Source organism: Stegostoma tigrinum, chromosome 1, assembly GCF_030684315.1.
Source record: "Stegostoma tigrinum isolate sSteTig4 chromosome 1, sSteTig4.hap1, whole genome shotgun sequence".
In the NCBI taxonomy this organism is placed as follows: domain Eukaryota; kingdom Metazoa; phylum Chordata; class Chondrichthyes; order Orectolobiformes; family Stegostomatidae; genus Stegostoma; species Stegostoma tigrinum.
The window spans coordinates 8340974-8367267 of record NC_081354.1 but is presented as its reverse complement, the minus strand read 5'-3'; the positions used below and the strand labels follow the sequence as shown (position 1 = coordinate 8367267).

The 26294-nt window shown below is 42.3% G+C and overlaps 1 protein-coding gene across 3 annotated transcripts in view; it reads left to right on the top strand.

The window, feature by feature from the left end:
* Window positions 1-26294, top strand: part of grid2 (glutamate receptor, ionotropic, delta 2) — a 961209-nt gene that overhangs the window by 69340 nt on the left and 865575 nt on the right. Inside the window, exon 1 of one of the 3 annotated variants that reach the window (XM_059650148.1) lies at window positions 15276-15331. The exons of the other annotated variants lie outside the window; for them this stretch is intronic. Coding sequence (XP_059506131.1) covers window positions 15283-15331 — 49 coding nt within the window. The 5' untranslated portion in view covers window positions 15276-15282. Of the gene's footprint in view, window positions 1-15275; window positions 15332-26294 lie in introns of those variants that run through there. 3 annotated transcript variants of the gene reach the window in all.

Genomic DNA, 26294 nt, shown 5'->3' with positions numbered 1-26294 from the left:
TACCACCCAATCCCTGTAATTCCCATTGCTGATCTGCCTAGCCTGGACACAATGGGTAATTTAGCGTGGCTAATCTACTTAACCTGCGTGTCTTTTGGCTGTGGGAGGAAACCAGAGCACCCAGGCAGACATGAGGAGAATGTGCAAACTCCACACAAGCAGTTGCCTGGCACTGTGAGGTAGCAGTGCTAACGACTGTGCCGTTATGTCCTTTAGGGAATGAATACCGATGTTTTTACTCAGTCTGACCTACAAGAGGCACCGTGCTCAAAGCAATGACTTTTAACTATGCTCTGAAATGGCCTGGTGAGCTACTCAGTTCATTGAACAGTTAGGGATAGGCAACAAATGCTGGCCTTGCCATTCATGCCAACAACCCATGATAGAACAAAGAGAAAAAAATGTAGAAGAATGCTGGCCACTGTTTTGCCAAAATGTTAATCAAGTTGAAACTTATTCAGAACTATACATAGGGTGTTTCACATTTAAATTGTTCCTTTATGCTATTTCAAAATATGGAATATTTCCATCATTTTTGAACATTAACAAAGGAAATAGAATGGAATAAGCAAGTATCAAAATGAGGTCCTCAGGTTGTGCAAATGCACTTTGAAATGAAAAGTACTATTTCAAATGTACTAGAAAACTGACAACACACACATTTTACCAGGCACTTAAGAAAAAATTGTGTTTAAGACATTGATTTCCACAGAAGTGAAATGGTACTAAGGGATGGTCAAAGGATGGTACTCAGTGTTAAGTGATTGAGAGATGAAAACCAATATTCAGAAATGTCAAAAGATGGGATCCAGTGTTAGGAAGTGCAGAAAAAGATCAGTGTTGGATAATGCGCAAAGTTTTAGTATTGCATATTGTATAGAGTTGGAAGGCACGCACATGCTGGTTGAAGGGCCTCTTTCTGTGTTGTAGATATCTCTGTGACTCTATGCGGATAGGTCAAACGCTAGCTCCAGCGCAAGATAGAGTCAGATATTGGGAATGGCAGAGTGACCGAGTAAGGTTAGATATGGAAAGAAATGGAGTCCAGTTTTTCAGTTCCTACAAACATAGCAAAGTCTCAAGTGTTTACTTTCAAGCTACATTACCCACTGTGTTGTGGCCATCGTTGTATTTGTGCACTGTCTGCTGTTTCTCACCAAAGCAAAGCAAACAGAAGGAGAAAAAGAGAAGATTATTACGGTTTTGAATGAACAGTTGATGAAGCTTCATTATGCCTTGTCAAACATGGCATGAAATTTTGCATTGAAATTGAGATTAACCCGACATCCTGCAGTTTTTCTATCAAGGCTTTCCACGAATATCATGTTGTAAGGAGTCTAATAAACAAATTTTGCTCATTTCCTTTAATTTAAAATTTTTTTGAAATGCAAACTCAAGAACACTTGTTTCTTACTGTTCTATCATTTCCTATCTCTTGTGATAGCACCATCATTATTGAATGTTTAACATGTTCTAGCAGATTTATATCTTTGTTTTGATGCTGTCAGTCCATGGTTTTCATGGACAACAGGCCAGAAATGCAGCACATAAATCCCAAAGCAATAGTTTAAAAAAAATGAAAGCCAAATGATATTATGCAATTAGGCTTTTCACATAATTATGCATTTGTAACTTTGGTACAGTGACCATCATGTCTCACATTAACTGTCGAATGTCGAAAAATCCCATCTGGTTCATGAATGCTGTTTAGGGAAGGGAACTGTCATCCTTACCTGGTCTGGCTGACATGTTTCTCCAGACCCACAGCAATGTGGTTGATTCTTAACTGCCCTCTGGGCAGTTATGGATGGGCAATAAATGCTGCCTGGTCAGTGATGCTCTCATCCTGTGAAGAAAGAAAGAAAACCTTATATATTGTTTTTATGGTGATGCTGTAATGTGTACAATCACAAAAAAGGGAATAACTAACCCACAGCATCCATAATACTGCATCTCAGTACATGGGACAAAAATAAAACAAATGAAATAAAAATATCAAATCATGCCTTTAGGAAAGTGAACTAGTTTAGAATGGGTGCAAAGAAGGTGAAAATTTCATTCTAGATAGCCAAGGCTCATCTGATCCGTTCTTCAACCCGGCTTGAAAATGGATTAGAGATAATGGGAACTGCAGATGCTGGAGAATTCCAAGATAATAAAATGTGAGGCTGGATGAACACAGCAGGCCAAGCAGCATCTCAGGAGCACAAAAGCTGACGTTTCGGGCCTGGACCCTTCATCAGAGAGGGGGATGGGGAGAGGGAACTGGAATAAATAGGGAGAGAGGGGGAGGCCGACCGAAGATGGAGAGTAAAGAAGATAGGTGGAGAGGAGAGTATAGGTGGGGAGGTAGGGAGGGGATAGGTCAGTCCAGGGAAGACGGACAGGTCAAGGAGGTGGGATGAGGTTAGTAGGTAGATGGGGGTGCGGCTTGGGGTGGGACGAAGGGATGGGTGGGAGGAAGAACCGGTTAGGGAGGCAGAGACAGGTTGGACTGGTATTGGGATGCAGTGGGTGGGGGGAAAGAGCTGGGCTGGTTGTGTGGTGCAGTGGGGGGAGGGGACGAACTGGGCTGGTTTTGGGATGCAGTAGGGGAAGGGCAGATTTTGAAACTGGTGAAGTCCACATTGATACCATTAGGCTGCAGGGTTCCCAGGCGGAATATGAGTTGCAGTTCCTGCAACCTTTGGGTGGCATCATTGTGGCAGTGCAGGAGGCCCATGATGGACATGTCATCTAGAGAATGGGAGGGGGAGTGGAAATGGTTTGCGACTGGGAGGTGCAGTTGTTTGTTGCGAACTGAGCAGAGATGTTCTGCAAAGCGGTCTCCAAGCCTCCGCTTGGTTTCCCCAATGTAGAGGAAGCCACACCGGGTACAGTGGATGCAGTATACCACATTGGCAGATGTGCAGGTGAACCTCTGCTTAATGTGGAATGTCATCTTGGGGCCTGGGATAGGGGTGAGGGAGGAGGTGTGGGGGCAAGTGTAGCATTTCCTGCGGTTGCAGGGGAAGGTGCCGGGTGTGGTGGGGTTGGAGGGCAGTGTGGAGCGAACAAGGGAGTCACGGAGAGAGTGGTCTCTCCGGAAAGCAGACAGGGGTGGGGATGGAAAGATGTCTTTGGTGGTGGGGTCAGATTGTAGATGGCGAAAGTGTCGGAGGATGATGCGTTGTATCCGGAGGTTGGTAGGGTGGTGTATGAGAACGAGGGGGATCCTCTTAAGGCGGTTGTGGCGGGGGCAGGGTGTGAGGGATGTGTTGCGGGAGACGCGGTCAAGGGCGTTCTCGATCACTGTGGGGTGAAAGTTGCGGTCTTTGAAGAACTTGGACATCTGGGATGTGCGGGAGTGGAATGTCTTATTGTGGGAGCAGATGCGGCGGAGGCGGAGGAATTAGGAATAGGGAATGGAATTTTTGCAGGAGGGTGGGTGGGAGGAGGTGTATTCTAGTTAGCTGTGGGAGTCGGTGGGCTTGAAATGGACATCAGTTACAAGCTGGTTGCCTGAGATGGAGGCTGAGAGGTCCAGGAAGGTGAGGGATGTGCTGGAGATGGCCCAGGTGAACTGAAGGTTGGGGTGGAAGGTGTTGGTGAAGTGGATGAACTGTTCGAGCTCCTCTGGGGAGCAAGAGGCGGCGCCGATACAGTCATCAATGTACCGGAGGAAGTGGTGGGGTTTGGGGCCTGTGTAGGTGCGGAAGAGGGACTGTTCCACGTAACCTACAAAGAGGCAGGCATAGCTGGGGCCCATGCGGGTGCCCATGGCCACCCCCTTAGTCTGTAGGAAGTGGGAGGAGTCAAAAGAGAAGTTGGTCCGCCTCCCCCTCTCTCCCTATTTATTCCAGTTCCCTCACCCCATCCCCCTCTCTGATGAAGGGTCTAGGCCCGAAACGTCAGCTTTTGTGCTCCTGAGATGCTGCTTGGCCTGCTGTGTTCATCCAGCCTCACATTTTATTATCTTGGATTCTCCAGCATCTGCAGTTCCCATTATCTTTGAAAATGGATTATCTGAGTCTCAACAACACAAGGAGAGGCTGGATAGGCTGAGAATTTTTTTCACTGTAACAAAGAAGGTTGAGAGGTGACCTTATAGAGGTTTATAAAATCATGAAGGGTGGAGATAGGGTGAACGACAGGTGTTTTTACCCTAAGGTGGGGTTTTAAGACTAGGGGACATGTTTTTAGGGTGAAAGGAATAAGATTTAAAAATACATGAGATGCATTTTTTTTTACACAGAGTGTGGTTCATGTATGGAATGAACTTCCAGAGGAAATGGTGGACGGAGATACAGTTATAATATTTAAAAGACATTTAGATAAGTACATGAATAGGAAATGGTTACAAGAATATGGGCCAAACGTGGCCAGGTGGGACTAGTTTAGTTTGGGATTATGGTTGGCATGGTTGGTCAAAAGGGTTTATTTTCATGCTGTATGGCTCTATGACTCTATGAAAAGTACTCTCTTCCCATGAAATGCATAGCTCCATTTTACATTTAAAGTAACAATATTGATTGATTTTTGAAGATTGTGACTTCAAATCCCAAAGTGGCATCTTTGAAAATTTGAATTGTGTTTTCTTAAAATAAGGAGAAAAGTGTGTCAAAGTAAATTTGAACATAAAACTGTCAGGTAGCTATCATAAATTTGACTGAATAAGAAATGCTAAAATCTTACCGAGTCTCATTTACATGTACTTCTAGTCCCACAGAAAATGGTTGACTTGAAGTGCCTTCAGAAGTGGCTCACCAAGCAACACAGTTCATCAAAGTGAAACATTGCAGGAATTCAAGGAAAAGCCTCTCAAGTCAAATAAAACTGACCATTAAATGTCACCCTAGCCAGTGACACTCTCACTTAGCCCTTCACTGAGCAGTGGGAATGGTGGTGTTGGTGCTTTAGTTATCCTGGTGACACAAGTTCACATTCTACTCTTAATAAATTGACAACAAAAGCTGGCAGCCATGTTGGTGATAATGGGAGCTGCAGATGCTGGAGAATCCATAATGACAAAGTGTGAAGCTGGATGAACACAGCAGGCCAAGCAGCATCTCAGGAGCACAAAAGCTGACATTTCGGGCCTATACCCTTCATCAGAGAGGGGGATGGGGAGAGGGGGAGGCGGACCGAAGGTGGAGAGAAAAGAAGATAGGTGAAGAGGAGAGTATAGGTGGGGAGGTAGGGAGGGGATAGGTCAGTCCAGGGAAGATGGACAGGTCAAGGAGGTGGGATGAGGTAGTAGGTAGGAAATGGAGGTGCAGCTTGAGGTGGGAGGAAGGGATGGGTGAGAGGAAGAGCGGTGTGTGACCCTGGAACTGCTGACTGGGTGTAAAATATCACCTAGCTCATGAATGCCTTTTGGGGCAGGAAATTTGCTGTCCTTCCCTAGTCTGGTCAACATGTGACTCCAGATCTACAGCAATGTGGTTGACTCTTAATGCCCCAGCAAGCCATTTTGTTCTTTCAGGGATGGGCAACAACTGATGGACTTGCTGAGTATACTCAGAATTACAGCAATGGAAAGGACACAACCAGAAAAATCATTCGCTTGTTTCAATATAAACTATAAACTTCTCTCGTTTGAAAATCCATTTTCTGAAAATACCATTTTCTCAGAAGATTTTAATCAGACCAAAGCAGCATCATTTTAGCACAGTACTTTCAGGGTAGAAAATTTAAGTTACAGTATTTGGATAAATCAACATTTTTATTACTGCTTTATAATGTTTTCTTATTGTTTTATGCTCCCAATAAATATTAATATAGTAAGTGTTTTCTGGTTCATTCTTGCAGTTAGCTTTCTGGCAACTTTTTATAATCAGAAATGTTTTAAATTCAGGAAGAATTTGAGCCCCAGTATTCTTAAATGAGAAATTGTATTGTATGACATTATCTTAGCACAGTTCTGCTTGTGTGCCGGTATCAAACATAAAAAGCAAGCATAGCATTTTTACATCACCACCGACACCTGAACACCTCACGCAGGAGCTAGTGATTCTAAACAGGCAAAGAAGCAATTATTTATGACAAGTTTAGAGCAAAAGCTTCACATCTAGAGCTTTAATTGTAATACTACTCAGAATTAAAAGAACAAATAAAACTCCTGAAATGTCATAACGAGGCAAATTATTTTCATTATGTTCAATGATGACAAAACAAAGGAGATTGCTGGGATTAAATAAAGTAATAGTTTACATTTCTCTTTTACTGGTTTTATGAATTCAGTGGGTGTATGGACAGACAGCCTTATGACAAGGGATTGAATAGGTTGGGCCTGTACTGATTGGAATTTAGAAGAATGAGAGTGACCTTATTGAAATGTAAGAATTTTAGGGGCATTGACAGGGTAGTTGCAGAGAAATTGCTTCCCCTTGATAGAGAGTCCAGGAGCAGAGGGCATTATCTCAGAACAAAGGGCCACACATTTAAGACAGAGATGAGCAGGAATTTCTTTTCTCGGAGGGTAATGCATCTGTGGAATTCTTTGCTGCCATTGGCAATTGAGGCTGAATCATTGAGTATATCAAAGGTTGAGATGAACAGGTATTGAAAGGGAATCAGAGTTATGGGGTCAAGGCAGAAAAATGGACTAATCAGATCAGCCACGATCTCACTGAATGGTAGAGCAGACTCATTGGGCTGAATGGCCTCCTTCTGCTCCCACACCTTGTGGTTTTATAAAACTCTTCAAATGTTTTGGTACAGACTTTTAAAAATGCCGATATTTTTGTGTGACAGTATTGAGATGTTTTTACATTTTTTTTCTGTGTGATTAGGTATTGTATGCAGCAGTAATAATTTCACACCTGCATTATAAGAAGGAGGTCAGGCATCAGAGAAAAGATTGATGAAGAAGGCCAAGGATGAAAGTATTCAATTCCATGGATTGATTAGAGAGGATAGCGTTGTTCCCTGCAGAGAAGAAGAGGTTGAAAGAACGCTTGATAGAAATGTTTCAAAATTATGAGGGCTCTGAACAGACTAGATAAGGAAAAAACTGTTCTTGTTGATGGAAGAATGAGGAGCCAGAGGATTCTGATTTTTGGGAGATTACAAAGGAGCCATAGGGAGTATGAGGAGAACTCTTTTTTATATACAGTAAGTATGTAGGATCTAGAATGCACAAGCTGTGTGTGTGTGCTAGAGGCAGTTTTAATCAGTACTTTCAAACCAGCATTGGTGATCTTTATAGAAGAGGTTTGCTGGACATGGGTGGTACATGAGTTACTCTTGCACAACATTACAATAGACATGATAGATTGAAATGTCTCTTTCTGTGCTTTAAACGTTCTATTGTTATTAACCTTCTAAATTTTTGAGTTAAGATGATCCATTAACTAGCTCCATTTGCTCAAAAGATATGGCATGATTTCAATACATTAGCTGCCATAAATATATTAACCGGTATCATTTATGGAACAACCTGGTGCAAAACAAGATTTGAATGGAAACTAGCAGACTTTTCTCCACATGCGCTGATTCTGCCCTACGTCCCACAGCCTCAACACAGGATGCCGCAAGCTCTGCACAACAGAGCAGACGCTTAAATAGAGTAGCATGAAGGATTAATCCAGCATCAGACAGGAATGATGACGGCGTAGTACAACAGCAAGGGGCCTTGGCATACAAAAACGTTCCACACCATGTTCGACATTGCACTCTCATGTGTATACTGTGAAAATTTATCATGGTATGACACAGACTGGTTGCACCTGCATGAAGGTTACGCCCTCAGAGCATAAAGTTAAACAATTAACAGTTCATGCAGTCTTTGAGATAAGAAGTTCTGAAGTGTGAATCAAAATGAAAGCCACAAATGCCTAATATTCTGTTGCAGGGCTGTCTGTGAGTTATAACTTCAAAAGCAATTCAATTCACATTCAATGTACTTGCAGTCTTTTCTTTTCTCCCAGCTGTTGAACTTATGACATTAAGCAATTTACAGTCATCGGATATTTAGCTTATCCCACCTGGACAGACACTAATGTGCTTGAGTTGTTTATTTAATCAAAGCTTTTATTTCAGATAAAGATATTTTACCAGAATTCTGTTACAGTTAATTTTAATTAGAAATGTTTGCATACAAGAGCAAATCATCATTTCAGATGAATGATCCTCTTCATTTTCATAGACACATTCAAATAAATTTCATTCAATATTTATGGGGAATCTCTTCTTCACTGAACATGAGCTTTATAGGTCTACAGAATGTACTCGAGACTGTCTAGTCCTCATTTGTATCATTAAGTTAATTATCATTAAAGTGGGCAAAATGTTAACCGTATCTGATAAAATGCGGGGGAAATTGAACCTGCAGGGGAGAGAAAGGTTACAGTTCAGGACAGACCGATTTTAACATATCAAGTCTTGCATGGGGGTTGATAATGGATAGAGCAGGGAATGCCTCTGAAATACCTCTTAACAGTCACAGTTGCACCTTGTTGAAGTGCAGGTGCATCTGGAGACATTGGTAATATAAGCACCTTATGGATTAATGTATCTCTGTGTGGCATTTAGCCTCGATCAAACAGTTATAATGCATATTACTGTGAAAATGCCCTTATCTGTGTGGGGATTAAGCTATCAATGTTGCTTTGTAAATTACATTGGAAGAGACTGTTCTCCATTTCTTTGTGAATTATTTGAGCGATTTATATGATTGTGACATTTGTTCTTAGCTTTCAACAGTTGAACTTCTGAAATGAGCAGGTATGATGATGTATATTACAGTAACTGAGGTTTTAAGCACTAAAACTACATTAGAATTGAGAAATTCAGCAGAAGCAAGTGTTCAATCATTTTTTAAATTGATAAGCAAAACCAATTACAAGCTGAAATTACTGATTGATTCTCTCATTGCCATGTTATAAAAGATTTAACACCATTACGAAGGATTGTTTGGTTAAATTTAAAAAAGGAGGAAGAAGTTGGCATGTGAAGTGAACACTGTTGTAGGCCAGTTATGTCAAATAGTTACTTTCTATGTTATATATTTTATGTTAAACAGGTGGAACTGAATATTTTTTCCCATCTCTAACAGCAGACTTGTATAACAGTGTAAAATGGTTGAGTACATTATAGTTATCTGTCGACTAGGTTAATTACGATATCTAGTCAACACACAGGCAAAATGTTTCCTATTCAACTCTATAAATTGTGAGATTGCATTTAATAGGAATGGTAGAGCAGACTGGGGCATTTCTTTTAAACTTAATCTGAAGAATGTCATAGGTATTTATCAGTTAGATATTTTATGCACACATTAAATTTGCAGGAATGTAGGTTTCTTGGCAATCGTTACATTAGTAGATTGGAACATAGGAGAGTGTTTGTAGAAGTACGCATGCTTCAAATGATCCAAAGCAAGATGGAGTGTGAGATGATCCTACTTTAAGTCACAAACCATGATACACTCATGATACCATCAACAGGCATCTTAAAAGAGTACTAACATACTGTCTGTGAGACATAGTACAACAGACCCCTTCCAGGCAGTAGATAATTTCTAGAGCTTCCCAGCTATAATGATAATCTGAGAAGTCTCTTTTTCTAGCAAAAAGGATAATATGCAGCTAAGCTGAGTGGAGTGGATCATTTTAAAACATATCACAAGTTGTAATTCTGCTTGTAAGTCAGATGGTGGCCTAATGGAAATGTCAATGAGTTAGTGGTACAGATTGGTGCTCCAGGAGCAGGGGTTCAAATCACCATATGGTAGCTGGCTGAATTCAAATAAATCAATTTGGACAACACAACTATTCTTAGTGACAATGACTGTGATCGTTGTTAAAAACACAAGTTCACTTATTCCTTTTAAGGATAGAAATCTGCCATCCTTACATAATGAAGCCAATCCAACAGAAATGTGGCTGGTTCTGAACTACTCTGTGAAATGGTCAAATTAATAACTCAATTCAAGGGCGAGTGAGAAGAAATAGCAAATACTGGGCTTGCCAGTGATGCTCACATCCCATAAAACAGAGAGAGAGAGAGAGAGAGAGAGAGAGAGAGAGAGAGAAAAAAAAGCTCTGTAGTCACATTGTAGTGATTTGTAGTAACTTTGTGGAAGATGTTCAAGAGAATCACAGAAGGAGGAGGCTTTGCTTGTACTGGCTCTTAAAATGAGTGTTATTACCAAATGCAAGTATCCTGTTTCTCTCCTGATACCTTGCGCAATATTTTTATCCAAATAGTCACACAGTTCTCTCTTGAATGCCTCACTTGAACTTGCTTCCACACTACTTTAAGGCAGTACATTCCATACCTTAACTACTTGCTGTGTGAAGAAGTTCTTTTTTTTTCTCCAATTGCCCTTGTGTCTTTTAAAAATCACTTTGAATCTGTGCTCTCTCCTTTGTGCTCCTTTAAAGTGGGGATTGTTTGTCCCTGTCTACTCCAACCAGCCGCTTATGGTTTTGAAAACCTCTGTCAGAATTCTTATTCGTCTTCTCTCCAAGAAAAGCAATCTCAGATATATCCCTCTATCCTCATAATTGAAGTTTCCCATTCTTGGAACAATTCTTGTAAATCTCATCTGTGCTGCATTCACATCCTTCCTGTAATGTACAGCCTAGAACTGTACATAATACTCCAGCTGAGGTTTAAAGTGTCTTATACAAGTTCAGCATCACCTTCGAGGGAAGGGTCAGCAGATCCTAAACATTACTCTGATTTCTCTCTCCACGGATGCTGCCAGACCTGTTGAACTTTTCCAGCAATTTCTGTTTTTTGTTTCAATGGCACCTCCTTGTACTTTGTCACTGATCCCCTATTAATAAAGCTGCTAACTTGGTATGCTTTATTAAATGCTCTCTCCACCATCTTCAAAGACCTGTACACATATACTTCCAGCCCCCAACCCCCCTGTTCTGAGAGGCGCTCTGTTCCCTTTGAGAGTGACTACAAGGAGCTGACCATCACAATTCTCACTGAAACTGCACAGATTATCAAAGTATGTGGAAATAGAATAAAATGGTGACCATGTCATCACTTGTCATTTGTCATCAAAACCCATGAGATTCACTGATGCCCATTAGAAATGGAAATCTGCTGTTGACCTGCATATAACGACGGACCCACTGCATGTCTATCAAGAGAGAATCTAACCATTACAGCAAGACAATCAATAGCACTGCCATCACTGAAACCTCCATTACCAATATCCTGGGGGTACCAGAAATTGAATTGGAATAACCATATAAATACAATGGCTGCAGGAGCAGGTCAGTAACTAGTAATTTTGCAGTGACTCACCTGGTGTTTCCCCAATTCCTATTCATCATATATAAGGCACATCTTAGGAGTGTTAAATTCTCTCCACTTGGAGCCCTGGGTACAACACCAACAAACCTTTGGAAGATTGACAACATCCTGGGCAAAACAAGCCACTTGATTGCCACCCCATCCATCACCTTCAACTTTCATTCGCTCCTGTCACTGACACACAATGACAGCAGTGCGCACCATTTCCAAGATAAACTACAATAACTCACAAAGATTCCTCCAACAGCATACTCCAAACCTGCAGGTCATACTAACTGGAAGGACAAGGGCAGTAGATGCATGGGAATACTACGGTCTGCAAGTTCCCCTTAAAGCCAAACACAATCCTGACTTGGAAACATATCACTGTTCCTGGGATCAAAATCGAACAATTAAGCAATTCTCGTTCCTCACATACAGACAATTCCCAGTGTGAATTTTCTGGAGTTTAGTGAGTTTGGTGGAACTGCTGAATATTTTTTCCCTGTAAATGCAACGTAATGGCCTCTCTCCAGTGTAAATTCTCGGTGTGCAGTGAGACTGTAGGAATGCATGAACGTCTTTCCATGGAATAGGCAGCCAGAATTCCCACTCCCAACAGCATTGTGCCCACCAACTGCAGCAGTTGAAGAAGGCAGCTCACCATCATCTCCTCCAGGTAAATTAGGGATGGAAGATTAATGCTGACCCAGCTAGCAACGCTGTCACCCTATGACTGAATAAAAAGGGGATAAAAAGCATTTGAATGATTACTTTCCATTGAGAAAAGATTAGAATTGGAAATAAAATCTTAAAATCACTGCATCCTTTTTTTTTAGTTTTTTTGTTCTTTGGAATGAAAACATCTGAAGGAATTTAATATTGTGCTTCCTTTTGTTCTATGAGAATGGGAATGTTTGCTTTTCAAAAGGTTGAGTCCATGTTATTTGCTGTGAGGCAGACAATATTGACTTTGTTTCATTTGGGATTAGTTTGTTTCTTTCTCCTCAGTATTTCTAACCCTCAGAGTTTGTTTCTGGTATCTCAACACTCACTTCTTGTGAAATCATTAACTCATGAGTCATTTAAGCTGAATGGAATTGAATTAGTTTGTTGTCACATGTACTCAAATGAGTGAAAAGTTTACAAGTCTCCTCTTACAGTGCCAGCTTAGACATTAGGTATCTCGGTGTAGATTCTTCAGTAAAAGTTCTTAGGTAAAAATATTAGAAAAGTTAAGAAATAAAAAGTCCATCATTACAAATCATTGGAATAATTTTTTTAAAAATAGAGAAATAGAAAGTTCGGAACCACAGCCTTCCTGACTCAATCCACACCAGCAGCTTGTGTCCAGTCTGTGCCAGGGCTTGAATCACCGTGAGGCCAGAAGTCCACACTGAGGTCATGCCAGGCCGAAAGATTGCCATGGGCTGCCAAGAGACCATCATGTTGGGCTGCAAGGATGCCATACTGCTGGGGTGTCCAAGGTTATGTTGCACCTGGGTGGAGTCCTCAACATCGTCGGTTTTGTCTGCAGTTGTGATTCTCTGTACAGGACCCATTCTGCAGCAAGTCATTGGCAAAGATCTTTTCTGCATTTGCTGCTTTGTTATCAAATGTAATGAGAAAGGATAGCAGAGTTAAAAGATTATTTAGAAAAAAATGAGCCTCTGAGAGAATCATTATTGGCAGAAATTGTGACGAACATTACTAATGTTTGGGAACTTGGTTTCTAAAGTAGAAGTAAATGGATTTTTCTTTTAACAATGGGTCAAAGAAGCATTTCCAATAAGTCATGTGACTTAAGCTGACTGATGAGAGAAGCTACCTTGGGTAATAGTGGCTACAGTGTTCTGTAAGTTGAGCTTTTACACTCCATGGAAAGAGAAGGAGGGGACCAGAAGCAGGTTCAGTTCAGATGAAAAGGTTCATTGCAGGAAATGTATTGTTTAGCAGTCCTAAAGTAGCCAAAAGACTTTTGTTTTGGAAAAGTGGGGATTTTAGTGAGAAAATTCAGCGCATTTACATGTGCCTATGTATCTCGTGAGACACAGTAATGCAATCAATCCCATCTGCTGAAAGTGCAGAAATTTTTGAAAAAGGAATATTTGCAATCTTGTTAACTGAGTAAAAAAATTTAAAGTGAAGTTAGGAGTGATACTTCGGAGGGAATTGAGTACCTGTAAAGGATATTGTTGGAAAAAGAGATTTGACTCTTTCTTTTGCTGTTTTTGTTAAAATCTTTCCAAATTATCTCATACATGCATACAGATTCAGCTTTTATTCTGAATAAAAACCAAAAGAACTGCAGATGCTGTAAATCAGGGACAAAAACAAAGTTCTGGAAAAGCTCAGCAGGTCTGGCAGCATCTGTGAAGGGGAAAACAGAGTTAACGTTTCAGGTCCAGTGACCTTTCTTCAGAACCCCTCTGAGAAAGGGTCACTGGACCCGAAATTTTAACTCTGTTTTCTCCTTTACAGATGCTGCCAGACCTGCTGATCTTTTCCAGCAACTTTGTTTTTGTTCCAGCTTTGATTCTTTTTATTTTCTTATGTGTTATACATGTATGTTATTTTGTTAGAAATATATTGGCAGTCTCTTGTGAATACGTTCGTTGGCATAACACGACAGTAAACCAAATAGTGCAAATGAAACTTATGGCCTACAAGGTATATTTTACTCTGGGATCTGATTTGTTTAGTATGACCCTCACCTGGGATCATACCAAGAGAAGTCATTTGTTGAAGCCAGGGGAACTTTATTTCCTGTAGCATCTTCTATCTTCTGGATTCTCAAAGGTGCTTTACATCAGTTCCATCTCGTATGTAATCACAGTGTACTACCAGCAATATTCACATGCAAATTGTACTCATCTAGAACAGCATGAAGAATAGTGATCATACGCATCCTGTTTTTAATCCTTTTGCAGAAATAATAAATTTGTCCACAGCACTGGCAAAACTCCACTACTCTTCATTGAATGGAACCAAATAAACTTTTATGTCTAGTTGAGAAGGAAGATGGGCTATTGAACTTTATAAGAAATGACATCACCAACTATGCAGTCCTGTCTCAGCAGTGGTATATCAACCTAGGTTATGTTTTATGTGTATGTTTATGTATAACATATAAAAATATATGTTTCAATCGGTTTTTTTAAATATATGTGCTTATATCCTAGAAGAGGAGTTGAATTCACTAATCTCTAATTCAACGGTGAGAATGTTACCACTTTGAGAAGTACCCCATGGTAATTGAAACACGAACAAATTGACAAGATCTAAGTATAATTTTTGCATGATTATAATGACCTAGAGCCTGGGAATATTTTACATCGAAAGTGTTCAAGTCTTGAAATAAAGATTAGGTTATGGACTGGAATAAAAATTAATTTAATCACTCTAAGGGAGGTATAATGGATTAAATTAGTAACTTCCTTTTCAGTATTTGAGATAAACCATATCCTAGAATGTAGATTGTTATGATTTAAATAGTTAGTGAATAATGATGGGTGCTACTTTCCCAGGTAAGTCAACTTTAGAAATTTTTCTATTAATTTACACTGTACTACCTTTATTCTTTATTTGGAAGAAAAATAGTGGAAAAGTTGTTAAATATTGGGAAAAATATTTGGAGTGATTGTAAACAATAATAATTTCTTTTAGGTTTTCCTTATTTGCAAATCCCTCCCTGATCCTGCCCATCCCTAACTCTAAGCTCAACACCAATTCTCTAGAATCTTTGTTCTCCCCCAAATCTAACCTCTTGTAGACCCAAACTTTCATGCACCATGATTAATAGCTGTCTAGAGGTGCTTTATAAATGCAACTGTCATATTGTTATAGATTTGAAGGGATTATGTGATACTACTCTGCCTGTTATTTCTCTCATTAGTGGGCTGACAAGATGACAATTTTATATTTCTACCCTTTAGTAACAATACCAGCTGTTGATGGTTTATGAATAGTCAAATAACAGTCAATAGTTGCTGGCCAAAATCCAGGAACTCCCTCCCTAAAGGCATTGTGAGTGTACTTACAAAAATGGATTGCAGCAATTCAAGAAGGCAGCTCACCATCTCCTCAAGGACAGGTAGGGATGAGCAATAAATGCTGCTCTAGCCATTAATGCCCATTTCTTGTTTCCAAACCCGCCCTTAGCTTCACCCCTTCCAACCGTTTGTGATTTTTACACTCCTTCAGTTCTGAATTTTTACTTGTCCTTATTTTAAATATTCAATTTTGCTTTCACTTAAATTCTGGAATTCTCCCCCGTAACTCTTCCCTTCTGTTCATTTCCCTACCTTAAGGTCCTTCTTAAAAACCATTTTTGTTTTGATTAAGTGTTTGGACACCTGTACCAATATTGGTGCATTGAGCTAGCTTTCTTTAATATTGCTTCTGTGGAGTGTGTGGGATATTTGGTTATGTTAAAATGCAATATGAATGCAAATAATTTTTGTTTAGTAACCATACAACTGTGTGCAAGTTTACAAGAAAGTCTGCTCTTAACAATAGAGATAACAAAGTGTAGAGCTGGATGATCATAGCAGGCCAAGCAGCACTGTTCATACCACATGGCATCAAGCCTGCTTGCAATGAGTTAATCCCAGTGGCAGTGGGATGAGGCACTTAAAGGATCATTAATTGGCTATATACGGGCATCAATTGGTAGTGAGAGTGGGAGGGGGGGGATGGTCAAGAGTGGAGTTGTTAGATGGAACAATAGGATTCCTGCCTGAACTTAAAATTCTGGCAGAAACAATAAGACCTCAGGTTTCAACTGCTGTGTTTGTAATGTGATCAGCCAGGTAGATCTCATAGAAAATGAGTTCCCCAAATGGATCAGATTAACAGCCCCAATCAGGGAGCCCTGGCTGACAGAAAGGAACAGGAGTGTCAGGTGTTTGGTTCACTCTAAGAGCTGGCTCTGAGGGAGTTGGATCAGCGTCAAGGGCACTCCATGTGTATATAACGGGTGACTTAGTGACAGGATACCTGGCTCCCTGGAGTTACTTCATCAACCTCTCCTCAGTAAATGCCATTCCTGCCTCATGACCAGCAAGAGCAGAAGATCCAGTCCCATGTTTGGAACCTGGGCCTATTAATGGACACATTTCTACCTTTTAAGGCTTTCCTTTAGAAAGTGGTATTGCAAGTGTGCAGAATCAATAGCCTCCTATTTAACTGAACCATCATCCTCTTTCTTCTTAAAGCAATGAAAACTTAAAGGAGTTGTTTTCAAATAATTTCGAAATTGCACTTCTTTATTGCTGACAGATCGACTACCAGCAATTACCATTATTTCTTGTAATTATTGGGTTATTTGCCAAATGAGTGAAATTAGTTTGCGCTGTTAAAACTGTGGTTAAGTAATTATTAGGCAAAGATTTATCTGTAGTTTTCTTTGGTCGTCTTCCAATGAATTCTTTCACCTGTCAAATAGAAGTACCTATGAGCTGTGAATGTAGCCTGCCAGAACAGGCAGGCTGTGTCTTGAGAGCTTATGCTGTAACCTTGGCTGTTGTCTGCACGCATTTGTCCTTATTGAGTAAAAGTACTGACAGTTCTCAGTGGGACAATTAGATGGAGCAGTGTTTGAGATGATCATGCTCATCCAAGACAACAAGAAGGGTCGACAGTCGCTCACACCTCCTCGTCGAGTTACCATCTCTGGCTGGACCCGTTCCTGGAGGTTTCATCACACAAACCCCATGCTTTCAATACATTCTGTTCAGTCAAATCACACATCCAGATTTTTTTTTCCAGTCTTTATAAATTAGTGGTTCAAAGAAAATGGATCAATGCCCTACAATTTTTTTTACTTGTTTTTCTTCTTAAGATGCTTGGAGTATCGCACAAAACATCAATCCAGGAATATTTTGGAGATCCCACAGTATTTTATTGGAAGATGTACTAAGGCTACATCGTTTGTCTCTCTGCAGAGAATAGTATTATCTCAGGCAAATTGATTGAGGGAAAACTGGAATAAGGGACATGAAGAACCCAAGAGTATGGAAAGACCAATGAGCTATATACGCTGTGCTCCTTTAGCTGTTTTTAGTGCTCAGTTTGTTTTTCTTTCTTGTTCATGGGTTGCACGCGCCAGTATTTGTTGCCCATTCCTAGTTGCCTTCGAGCTGAGTGACTTGTCAGGCCATTCTAGGGGGTAGTTGAGAGTCAGCTACATCATTGTAAATCTGGAGTCACATGGAGGCCAGACCAGGTAAGGGCAGCAGATTTTCTCTCCCAAAAGTAATTACTTTCACACTGATGGGACCTTACAATAATTGATGCCTGGGTCACCGTGATAAAATCCAGCTTATTTTCCAGTTAAAAGAGTTGCCTTTATGTTCCAGCAGCTGCTTTGCAGGAATTTGAACCCATGGCACAAAATATAGACCTAACTTTCCAGTTTCTCATTCCAGTGACAACACAATCAATTCCCTCAGATGCCTGAGCAGCTCAGTTCTCCTTGTTACATAATGTCATCTAACAATAACCACTCAGGCATGGTCACACGGGGTTGTAGTTATACTTCCCCATAAGACGTTGTGTTCAGGACAGAGGAACATAGACTCGTAGAATCCCTACAGCGTATACACAGGCTATTTGGCCCATCGAGTCCACGCTGTGTGAGCATCCCACACAGACTTTCCCAATCCCTAAAACCCTGCATTTCCTATGGCTCATCAAACTAGCCTGCACATCCCTGGTCACTATGGGCAATTTAGCATGGCCAATCCACCCTAACCTGCATATCTTTGGACTGTGCAAGGAAATCAGACCATCTGGAGGAAACTGACACAGGTACAGGGAAACTGTGCAAACTCCATACAGACAGTCACCTGAGGGTGGAATCAAACCCGGGTCCCTGGTGCTGTGGTGCTAACCACTGAGCTACCGTGCTACCCTAATGAACATTAAGGCAGTGAGAAACAAATATTACACTAATTCTTCTTCAAAGTCGATGTCAGTGATCTTCGATGTGAATGTGACTTGCGATTAATTTGCTGAACATTTTCAGTGCAAAAGACCTACGTTAATTTATCGTCGATGGTTTGGTGAGCAACTGGTCAATGTAAGGAAACAGAAGAAGCAGCAAGTGTTGATTCACATTTCAAAAGAGACTTTTTTTTGTTTTACAAGAAAACCTTTTGGAATACAGTGTGCGAATAAACTAAATTATGACCTCTGGTCAGTTCATCACTCTTTGAGGGAAGCCAATGATTACCAAAACTCAGCATCCCAGGGGCTTTTCTTGCTGCATGCCTGGGTCTGTTGAAGAGTCATTGATGGAGATTGATTGATTGATTGCTGTAGCTTTAACCAGAACTCCATCATCAGCAAAGCAACGTTGTATAGTTCTTGCAATCACAATGCGCTCAGTGAAAGAACGTAAGAGATGAACTAAAGGCTCAAGAGTAAAACCCATAACGTTTAGTCACTTCACCTGGTGATCATTTGTAAATTGTTTAACTGATCAAAGCTTTGAAAGATTGGCACAGAGGTGGTGCCACTTCAGTCCTTCGACTTCAATGATCATAGACTCCCTACAATGCAGAAACAGGCACTTTGGTCCAACAAGTCCGCACTGACCCTTGGACCATCCCACCCAGACCCATTCCCCTATAACCCACACATCCCTGAACACTATGGACAATTTAGCATAGCCAATCCACCTAGCCTGAACACCTTTGGGCTGTGGGTAGAAACCAGAGCACCCGGAGGAAACCCCCGCAGACACAGGGAGAACGTGCAAACTCTGCGCCAGACAGTCGCCCAAGGGTGGAATCAAATTTGGGTCCCTGGGGCTGTGAGGCAGCAGTACCGTGCCACTCTGATTTGTGGAAGCTGCAGTGGAGTCTAACAAAGGAGAAGAAACAGATAATAAAATGTGAGGCTGGATGAACACAGCAGGCCCAGCAGCATCTCAGGAGCACAAAAGCTGACGTTTTGGGCCTGGACCCGTCATCAGAGAGGGGGATGGGGTGAGAGTTCTGGAATAAATAGGGAGAGAGGGGGAGGCGGACAGAAGATGGAGAGAAAAGAAGATAGGTGGAGAGGAGAGCATAGGTGGGGTGGTAGGGAGGGATAGGTCAGTCCAGGGAAGACGGACAGGTCAAGGAGGTGGGATGAGGTTAGTAGGTAGGAGATGGAGGTGCGGCTTGGGGTGGGAGGAAGGGATGGGGAGAGGAAGAACAGGTTAGGGAGGCAGAGACAGGCTGGACTGGTTTTGGGATGCAGTGGGCGGAGGGAAAGAGCTGGGCTGATTGTGTGATGCAGTGGAGGGATGGGACGAACTGGGCTGGTTTTGGGATGCGGTGGGGGAAGGGGAGGTTTTGAAGCTGGTGAAGTCCACATTGATACCATTGGGCTGCAGGGTTCCCAAGCGGAATATGAGTTGCTGTTCCTGCAACCTTTGGGTGGCATCATTGTGGCACTGCAGGAGGCCCATGATGGACATGTCATCTAAAAAATGGGAGGGGGAGTGGAAATGGTTTGCGACTGGGAGGTGCAGTTGTTTATTGCGAACCGAGCGGAGGTGTTCTGCAAAGCGGTCTCCAAGCCTCCGCTTGGTTTCCCCAATGCAGAGGAAGCCACACCGGGTACAGTGGATGCAGTATACTCTCACCCATCCCTTCCTCCCACCCCAAGCCGCACCTCCATCTCCTACCTACTAACCTCATCTCACCTCCTTGACCTGTCCGTCTTCCCTGGACTGAACTATCCCCTCCCTACCTCCCTACCTATACTCTCCTCTCCACCTATCTTCTTTTCTCTCCATCTTCGGTCCGCCTCCCCCTCTCTCCCTATTTATTTCAGAACCCTCTCCCCATCCCCCTCTCTGATGAAGGGCCTAGGCCCGAAACGTCAGCTTTTGTGCTCCTGAGATGCTGCTGGGCCTGCTGTGTTCATCCAGCCTCACATTTTATTATCTTGGATTCTCCAGCATCTGCAGTTCCCATTATCACAGAAGAAACAGATACAGTTTTCCAAATCAAAAAACCATCTTGCTGAGTGACATGAATTTGGAAGGAACTTAGTGATGGGTTGGTGCTGAAAAAATGCAGTAGCTTACAATTAAAGACTCTTTTTCCTTAAGTGTGGTACAGAAATGTCTGAATACTGGGTATAATTTTCTTTGTTTGAATTAAATTGGCTTTATTGTCAAGTAAATGAACGAATGTGGTCAAAAATTTACAAGTCAGCCTTTATAGCGCCATCTTAAGTACAAGATACCCAAGTACATATACTTACCTCTCTGATGAAGGGTCTAGGCCTGAAACGTCAGCTTTTGTGCTCCTGTGATGCTGCTTGGCCTGCTGTGTTCATCCAGCTTCACACTTTGTTAGCTTACATATACTTACATGCTCGGTATAAAACAGGAAAAATAATAAACAAGAAATCTAACATAAGAATAAAAATGAAAATTAAAAGAAAATTAAAAGTACACTGTTTACCGCCCTTCCTCTCCAGTCCAGGCTGACACCTAGTCTCCAGATTGCACTGGGCCAAGTCTCCAGACCACTTTGGGCTTCGAAATTCAAGCCTCGCCTCCAGCCCCTCGCCCCCAGTCCCTCACCTCCAGTCCCTCGCCCCCAGTCCCTCGACCCCAGTCCCTCACCTCCAGTCCTTCACCTCCAGTCCCTCGCCCCCAGTCCCTCAACCCCAGTCCCTCACCGCCAGTCCATTGCCTCCAGTTCCTCGTCCCCAGTCCCTCACCTGCAGTCCCTTGTCTCCAATCCCTCACCCCCAGTACCTCCATGCAATCCCTCACCCCCAGTCCCTCGCCTCCCGTCCCTTGCCCCCAGTCCTTTGCCCCCAGTCCCTCGTCTCCAGTCCCTCGCCCCCAGTCCCTCGCCCCCAGTCCCTCATCTTCAGTCCTTTGCCTCCAGTCCTTTGCCTCCAGTCCTTTGCCTCCAGTCCCTCGCCTCCAGTCCCTCACCTTCAGTCCTTCACCTCCAGTCCCTCGCCTTCAGTCCTTCGCCTCCAGTCCCTTGTCCTCAGTCCCTCGCCCCCAGTCCCTCATCTTCAGTCCTTTGCCTCCAGTCCTTTGCCTCCAGTCCCTCGCCTCCAGTCCCTCACCTTCAGTCCTTCACCTCCAGTCCCTCGCCTTCAGTCCTTTGCCTCCAGTCCCTTGCCCTCAGTCCCTCGCCCCCAGTCCCTCGCCCCCAGTCCCTCGCCCCCAGTCCCGCATCTTCAGTCCCTCGCCTCCAGTCCCTCGCCTCCAGTCCCTCACCTTCAGTCCTTCACCTCCAGTCCCTCGCCTTCAGTCCTTCGCCTCCAGTCCCTTGCCCCAGTCCCTCACCCCCGGTCCCTCACCTCCAGTCCCTCACCCCCAGTCCCTTGCCTCCAGCCCATCGCCTTCAGTCCCTCGGCCCCAGTCCCTCACCTCCAGGCCCTCGCCTTCAGTCCTTTGCCTCCAGTCCCTCGCCCCCGGTCCCTCACCCCGCGCACCTCCCCCCAGTCCCTCGCCCTCAGTCCCTCACCTCCAGTCCCTCACCTCCAGTCTGCATGAAGACCTTGGCTCCTCAAGGCGGCCTCCAGTCTGCGTGCCGACTGCTCCTCCTTTCCCAACCAGTAAGGTTAATAAGTTATAAAAGTTTATTTAAAGAAACAAAAATGAAAAAAGGAATGACACAGCAGATGAGTTTTGGCACGGGAGTCCTACTACACCACCGTCTTGTTTATAACTTTAGAACTTAACTTTCCAACTAAAGAGCTTAGCAGGGGCTTTATGGACATCATTTTGGAAAAGTATAAACTTGCTACCCCTTAATAATGGCCCACTGATGAGGAACTTTGATCACACAACCAAAAGACATAAAAGTAGACCCAGGCCATTCAGTCCTTCGAGAGAGGCCATTCAGGAGGAGGAACTCCTTCACCCAAAGAGTTGTGAACCTGTGGAATCCCCTGCCCAGTGAAGCAGTTGAAGATACCTCGCTGAATGTTTTTAAGGCAAGGCTAGATGAATTTTTGAAAAGTAAGGGAATTAAGAGTTATGGTGAGTGGGCGGGTAAGTGGAGCTAAGTCTCAAAAAGATCAGCCATGATCTTATTAAATGGCAGAACAGGCTCGAGGGGCCAGATGGCCTACTCCTGCTCCTAGTTCTTATGTTCTTATGTTTTCAGTGAGATCATGGCTGATCTGCTAATCCTCAGTGAAGAAACTATTTGCACTGACAGGAGAGTCAGACACCAAAGGATCATAGATTTAAGATCTTTGGCAAATAAATTAGAAGGAGATGAGAACAGGCTCAAGATGCTGAATGGCCTACCTCAGTTCCTATGAGAAGGAATTGTTTATGGTCTGAATGTGTTGTGGTGTTTGGGTAAAACACCAGTGACAGTATGATATGGCCTGAGTGTTCCCTGTATCTTAGACCCTGTAAGGTACATTCCAAGAACTGGGTTCTTGTTGAGATAGATATCTTAAAGTTTATGAACAACACTAACCATTTGCATTGCTGTAAGATCTCAGGATAACACATACTCTGGAGTCTGTGAGCAGACTGTATAGATCAAAGATACAGTAATTACAAGCAGGCTACTATTATTACTTCTGCTGCTCTTACTGGAGGCGAGATGGCGACCTTGAAACTGACACATTACATTTATGATGCAACCGAACTCTCTTAAAGATACGATACTTACCTGGTCTTTGATCAACATTGTAATATAATCAAATGGAATGCTGAAAAGCTTGCTGGAAACAGTCTTAAAAGTAACTTGAAAGAGAACTGTGAATACAGAGTTGGAAAAACGTAATATCCAGCACGGTAGGGAAAGAGCAAGGAATGGGAGTAATTGGATAGCTTTTTCAAAGAGATGGTGCTGGCTACTGTTGGCTGAATAGTTTCTGTGTATGGTGTAAAATTTGGTGAAGGGAAACACATTGTGGTGGAAATATTTCCTTTCTGTTTTGTGATACCAGTGATGTTTTGGTCAGGTACATTGTAATTCAAATTGAACGAGTTTGAGATTAGATTGAATTGGATTGAAGCCCAGATCTCTGAGCTGAGAAGGTTAATGTTCTAAAACAGTGAGCCAAAGTGATAAGGCACAGCATGGTAAATTTGTTGGTCTCACCAAATGCAGCTCTTGTTATTCATCCTACTGTTACTAGCTGCTACTCAGTTAATTGTCACTTTTAATGTTATCAAATAAAACAACTATTTCACATTCTTTTGTTGGTCCAACTTCAAATAGTGGCAAACATTTATGAACTGGCACTGGGGTGTAGGCTTTGCCTGCAGGATGGTATTTGTACCTGATGTGGTGATGCTTACATTAGTTTCTATAACAATTGATCAAGATGTGAATAATGGGGTACTGAAAGATTAAACAGACATTAATTGCAGCTCTGTACTATACACTCAGTAGAAGCAGTATGCACCACCTACAAGATATGCTGCAGAAATTCATCAAAGATCATTAGACAGCACCTTCCAAACCCATGACCACTTCCAAGGTCAAGAGCATCAGATACATAGGAAGACCACCACCTGGAAGGCTCCCTCCAAGACAATCATCACCCTGACTTGGAAATAGGTCGCCATATCTTCACTATCTCTGAGTCAAGATCCTGAAACTTTCCCCCAACAACATTGTGGATCTACCTATAGCACATGGACTGCAGAAGCTCAAGAAGGCAGCTCACCACCACCTTCACAAGGAGCAGCTAGGGATAGGCAATAAATGCTGGCCCAGTCAGCGACACCCATGCCCCATGAGTGAATTTTAAAAACAGCTTATATTACTGTTAGAACAAAGTGTAGAGCTAGATGAACACAGCAGGCCAAGCAGCATCTTCGGAGCAGAAAAGCTGATGTTTCAGGCCTAGACCCTTCATCAGAAATGGGGGAAGGGGAGAGGGTTCTGAAATAAATAGGGAGAGAGGGGGAGGTGGATCAAAGATGGATAGAGGAGAAGATAGGTGGAGATGAACAAGCTCTGAGTATCTGGCTAGTTTTAAACTATTTTGTTGCTAACCATAGCACACTTTTACCAGTCTGTCATGCTTCAAATGGCCTTAATTAAAATGGAGCCTAAGGCCTTTATAGTCTTAAGTCACATGGTGATGAAATCATGAGCATGTCTCCTAAAAATGTATTGCATTCTATCTAAGAAATGTAACACAACACTCAGTGCTGAGAATCAAGTCAGGAAGATAGTGTGCCTATTACCAGTATTTCTGAACAGTAAAAATGCAGAAGAATTTTGCTGTGAATTATGCTGCCACGGTAGCCATACATTGCAAATGTCAAAAAGTTTTGCATTTGTACCTGCCAGAGCTGATTCCACAGGAAGCCATGAGGAATGTATGTCTTTTCCATTGAGGAGAGCTCTTTCAAGAACTTCCTCGAGCTAAAAATTGCCTGAAGGGCTTCTTTTCCCATGACAAGCCTTTTATTCCCAAACACTTTCATTCTATCTCACTGAAGCCACCAGTTGAAGTCAAGCCGGTGGAAAGGCAAGCTATTGTGTTAAAATTGCTGCAGGCTTTCCTCTTTTGCCGAATGTTATTTTTCTGAGGTAAACAATCCAGAGTGTCTGAATAAAAGCAATTTTACATTGCTGCACGAGCTTGAGTGTTTCCCAGACCTGTTATTTTCTTGATTGGCACCAAGAAGCTGGATTGCATCAATTATGGTTTTAATGCCCAAAGCTTTTAAGTCGGTCAGCGATATCAAAAGGACCTTGTTCCTCTTTTCAATGAAGTGATAGAAAATCACCTTTAAAACAAATCAACAGAGAAATTATTTGTCATACCCACTCCAGCAGACAGCCCCAAAGCATCTAGCCTCAGAAACGAGAGAAACCAGGATTATTTGCCTTGGAGCAGTGATGGTTATTGGAATGTTTAATTACAAGTGTTTAGGATCACATGGAGTGTGAATCTAGCATCGACCAAAAGAGAGTGAATAGATGTTTCTGCCTGCATTTTCTACGTGCAAATTTTGCTTACTTCCTTTCAATAAATAATATGGAGGTTGCTAAATCCTTTCACATTGCACTAAGCTGGTCAAATGCAAGAATGTCAAATTTCAAATCATCGCAACAATTCATAATTTAGGAGAAAATTGAATGGCTAAAGCGTTGTCCAGCAAAAAAAGCAACAAGAATTATTGCTTTTGCATGTGTTTGAACCATTCAAAATTGCACAAAATTTGGATACATTCATTTGATTGCAAAGAATAAGCTCATCCATGGGCCATTGATTATCGTAAATGGTTGTTAGTGTGGCAATTAGCACACTCATCGTTGTTCAGTAAATGTTGCCCAATGCCTTCTAACTGCAGATGTTTTGTTTTGGGTTCTGCAGATGTGGGATGCCTACTGTGCTTGTAAAACTGCCTTGATCAATCTAAGATGACAAGGTGTGGAGCTGGTTGAACATAGCAGGCCAAGCAGCATCAGAAGAGCAGGAAGGCTGATGTTTTGGGCCTCGACCTCTAGGCCTGAAACATCAGCCTTGCTGCTCCTCTGGTGCTGCTTGGCCTGCTGTGTTCATCCAGCTCTACACCTTGTTATCTCAAATTCTCCAGCTTCCAACTATCTCTTGGTCAATCAAAGTTTGCCAACAAATCAGTACACTATTTCTCCTAAGCAAAAAATTGTTGTGATCATTTGAAATTCAGCTTTCTTGCATTAGTCCTGATGAATGGAAGACAAAAAGCATCAGCAACATCTTTCACTCTAAGCAATATTGAACCAATTGTTCATAATAACATTTTAACAGATCAAATAAGGCGGAACTGCTTCCAGGAAGAAATTGACTTGAAGCAGAAGATGCAAATTTCAAATAGTTAACAAAGGAGCCAAAAGGCAATTACGAGTTTCAGAATCTCCCCACTCCTGACCTCATCCCATGACAAACCTTCCATCTCATCCCTGCCTCCTTGACCTGACACAACCTGTCCATCTTCTCTTCCACCTATCCACTCCTCCCACCTCACTGACCAATCCCCACCACTGCCTACTTGCACTCACCTATCACCATCCCATCTACCTTCCCCAGCTCCATCCCTCCTCTCTCTATTTATTTCA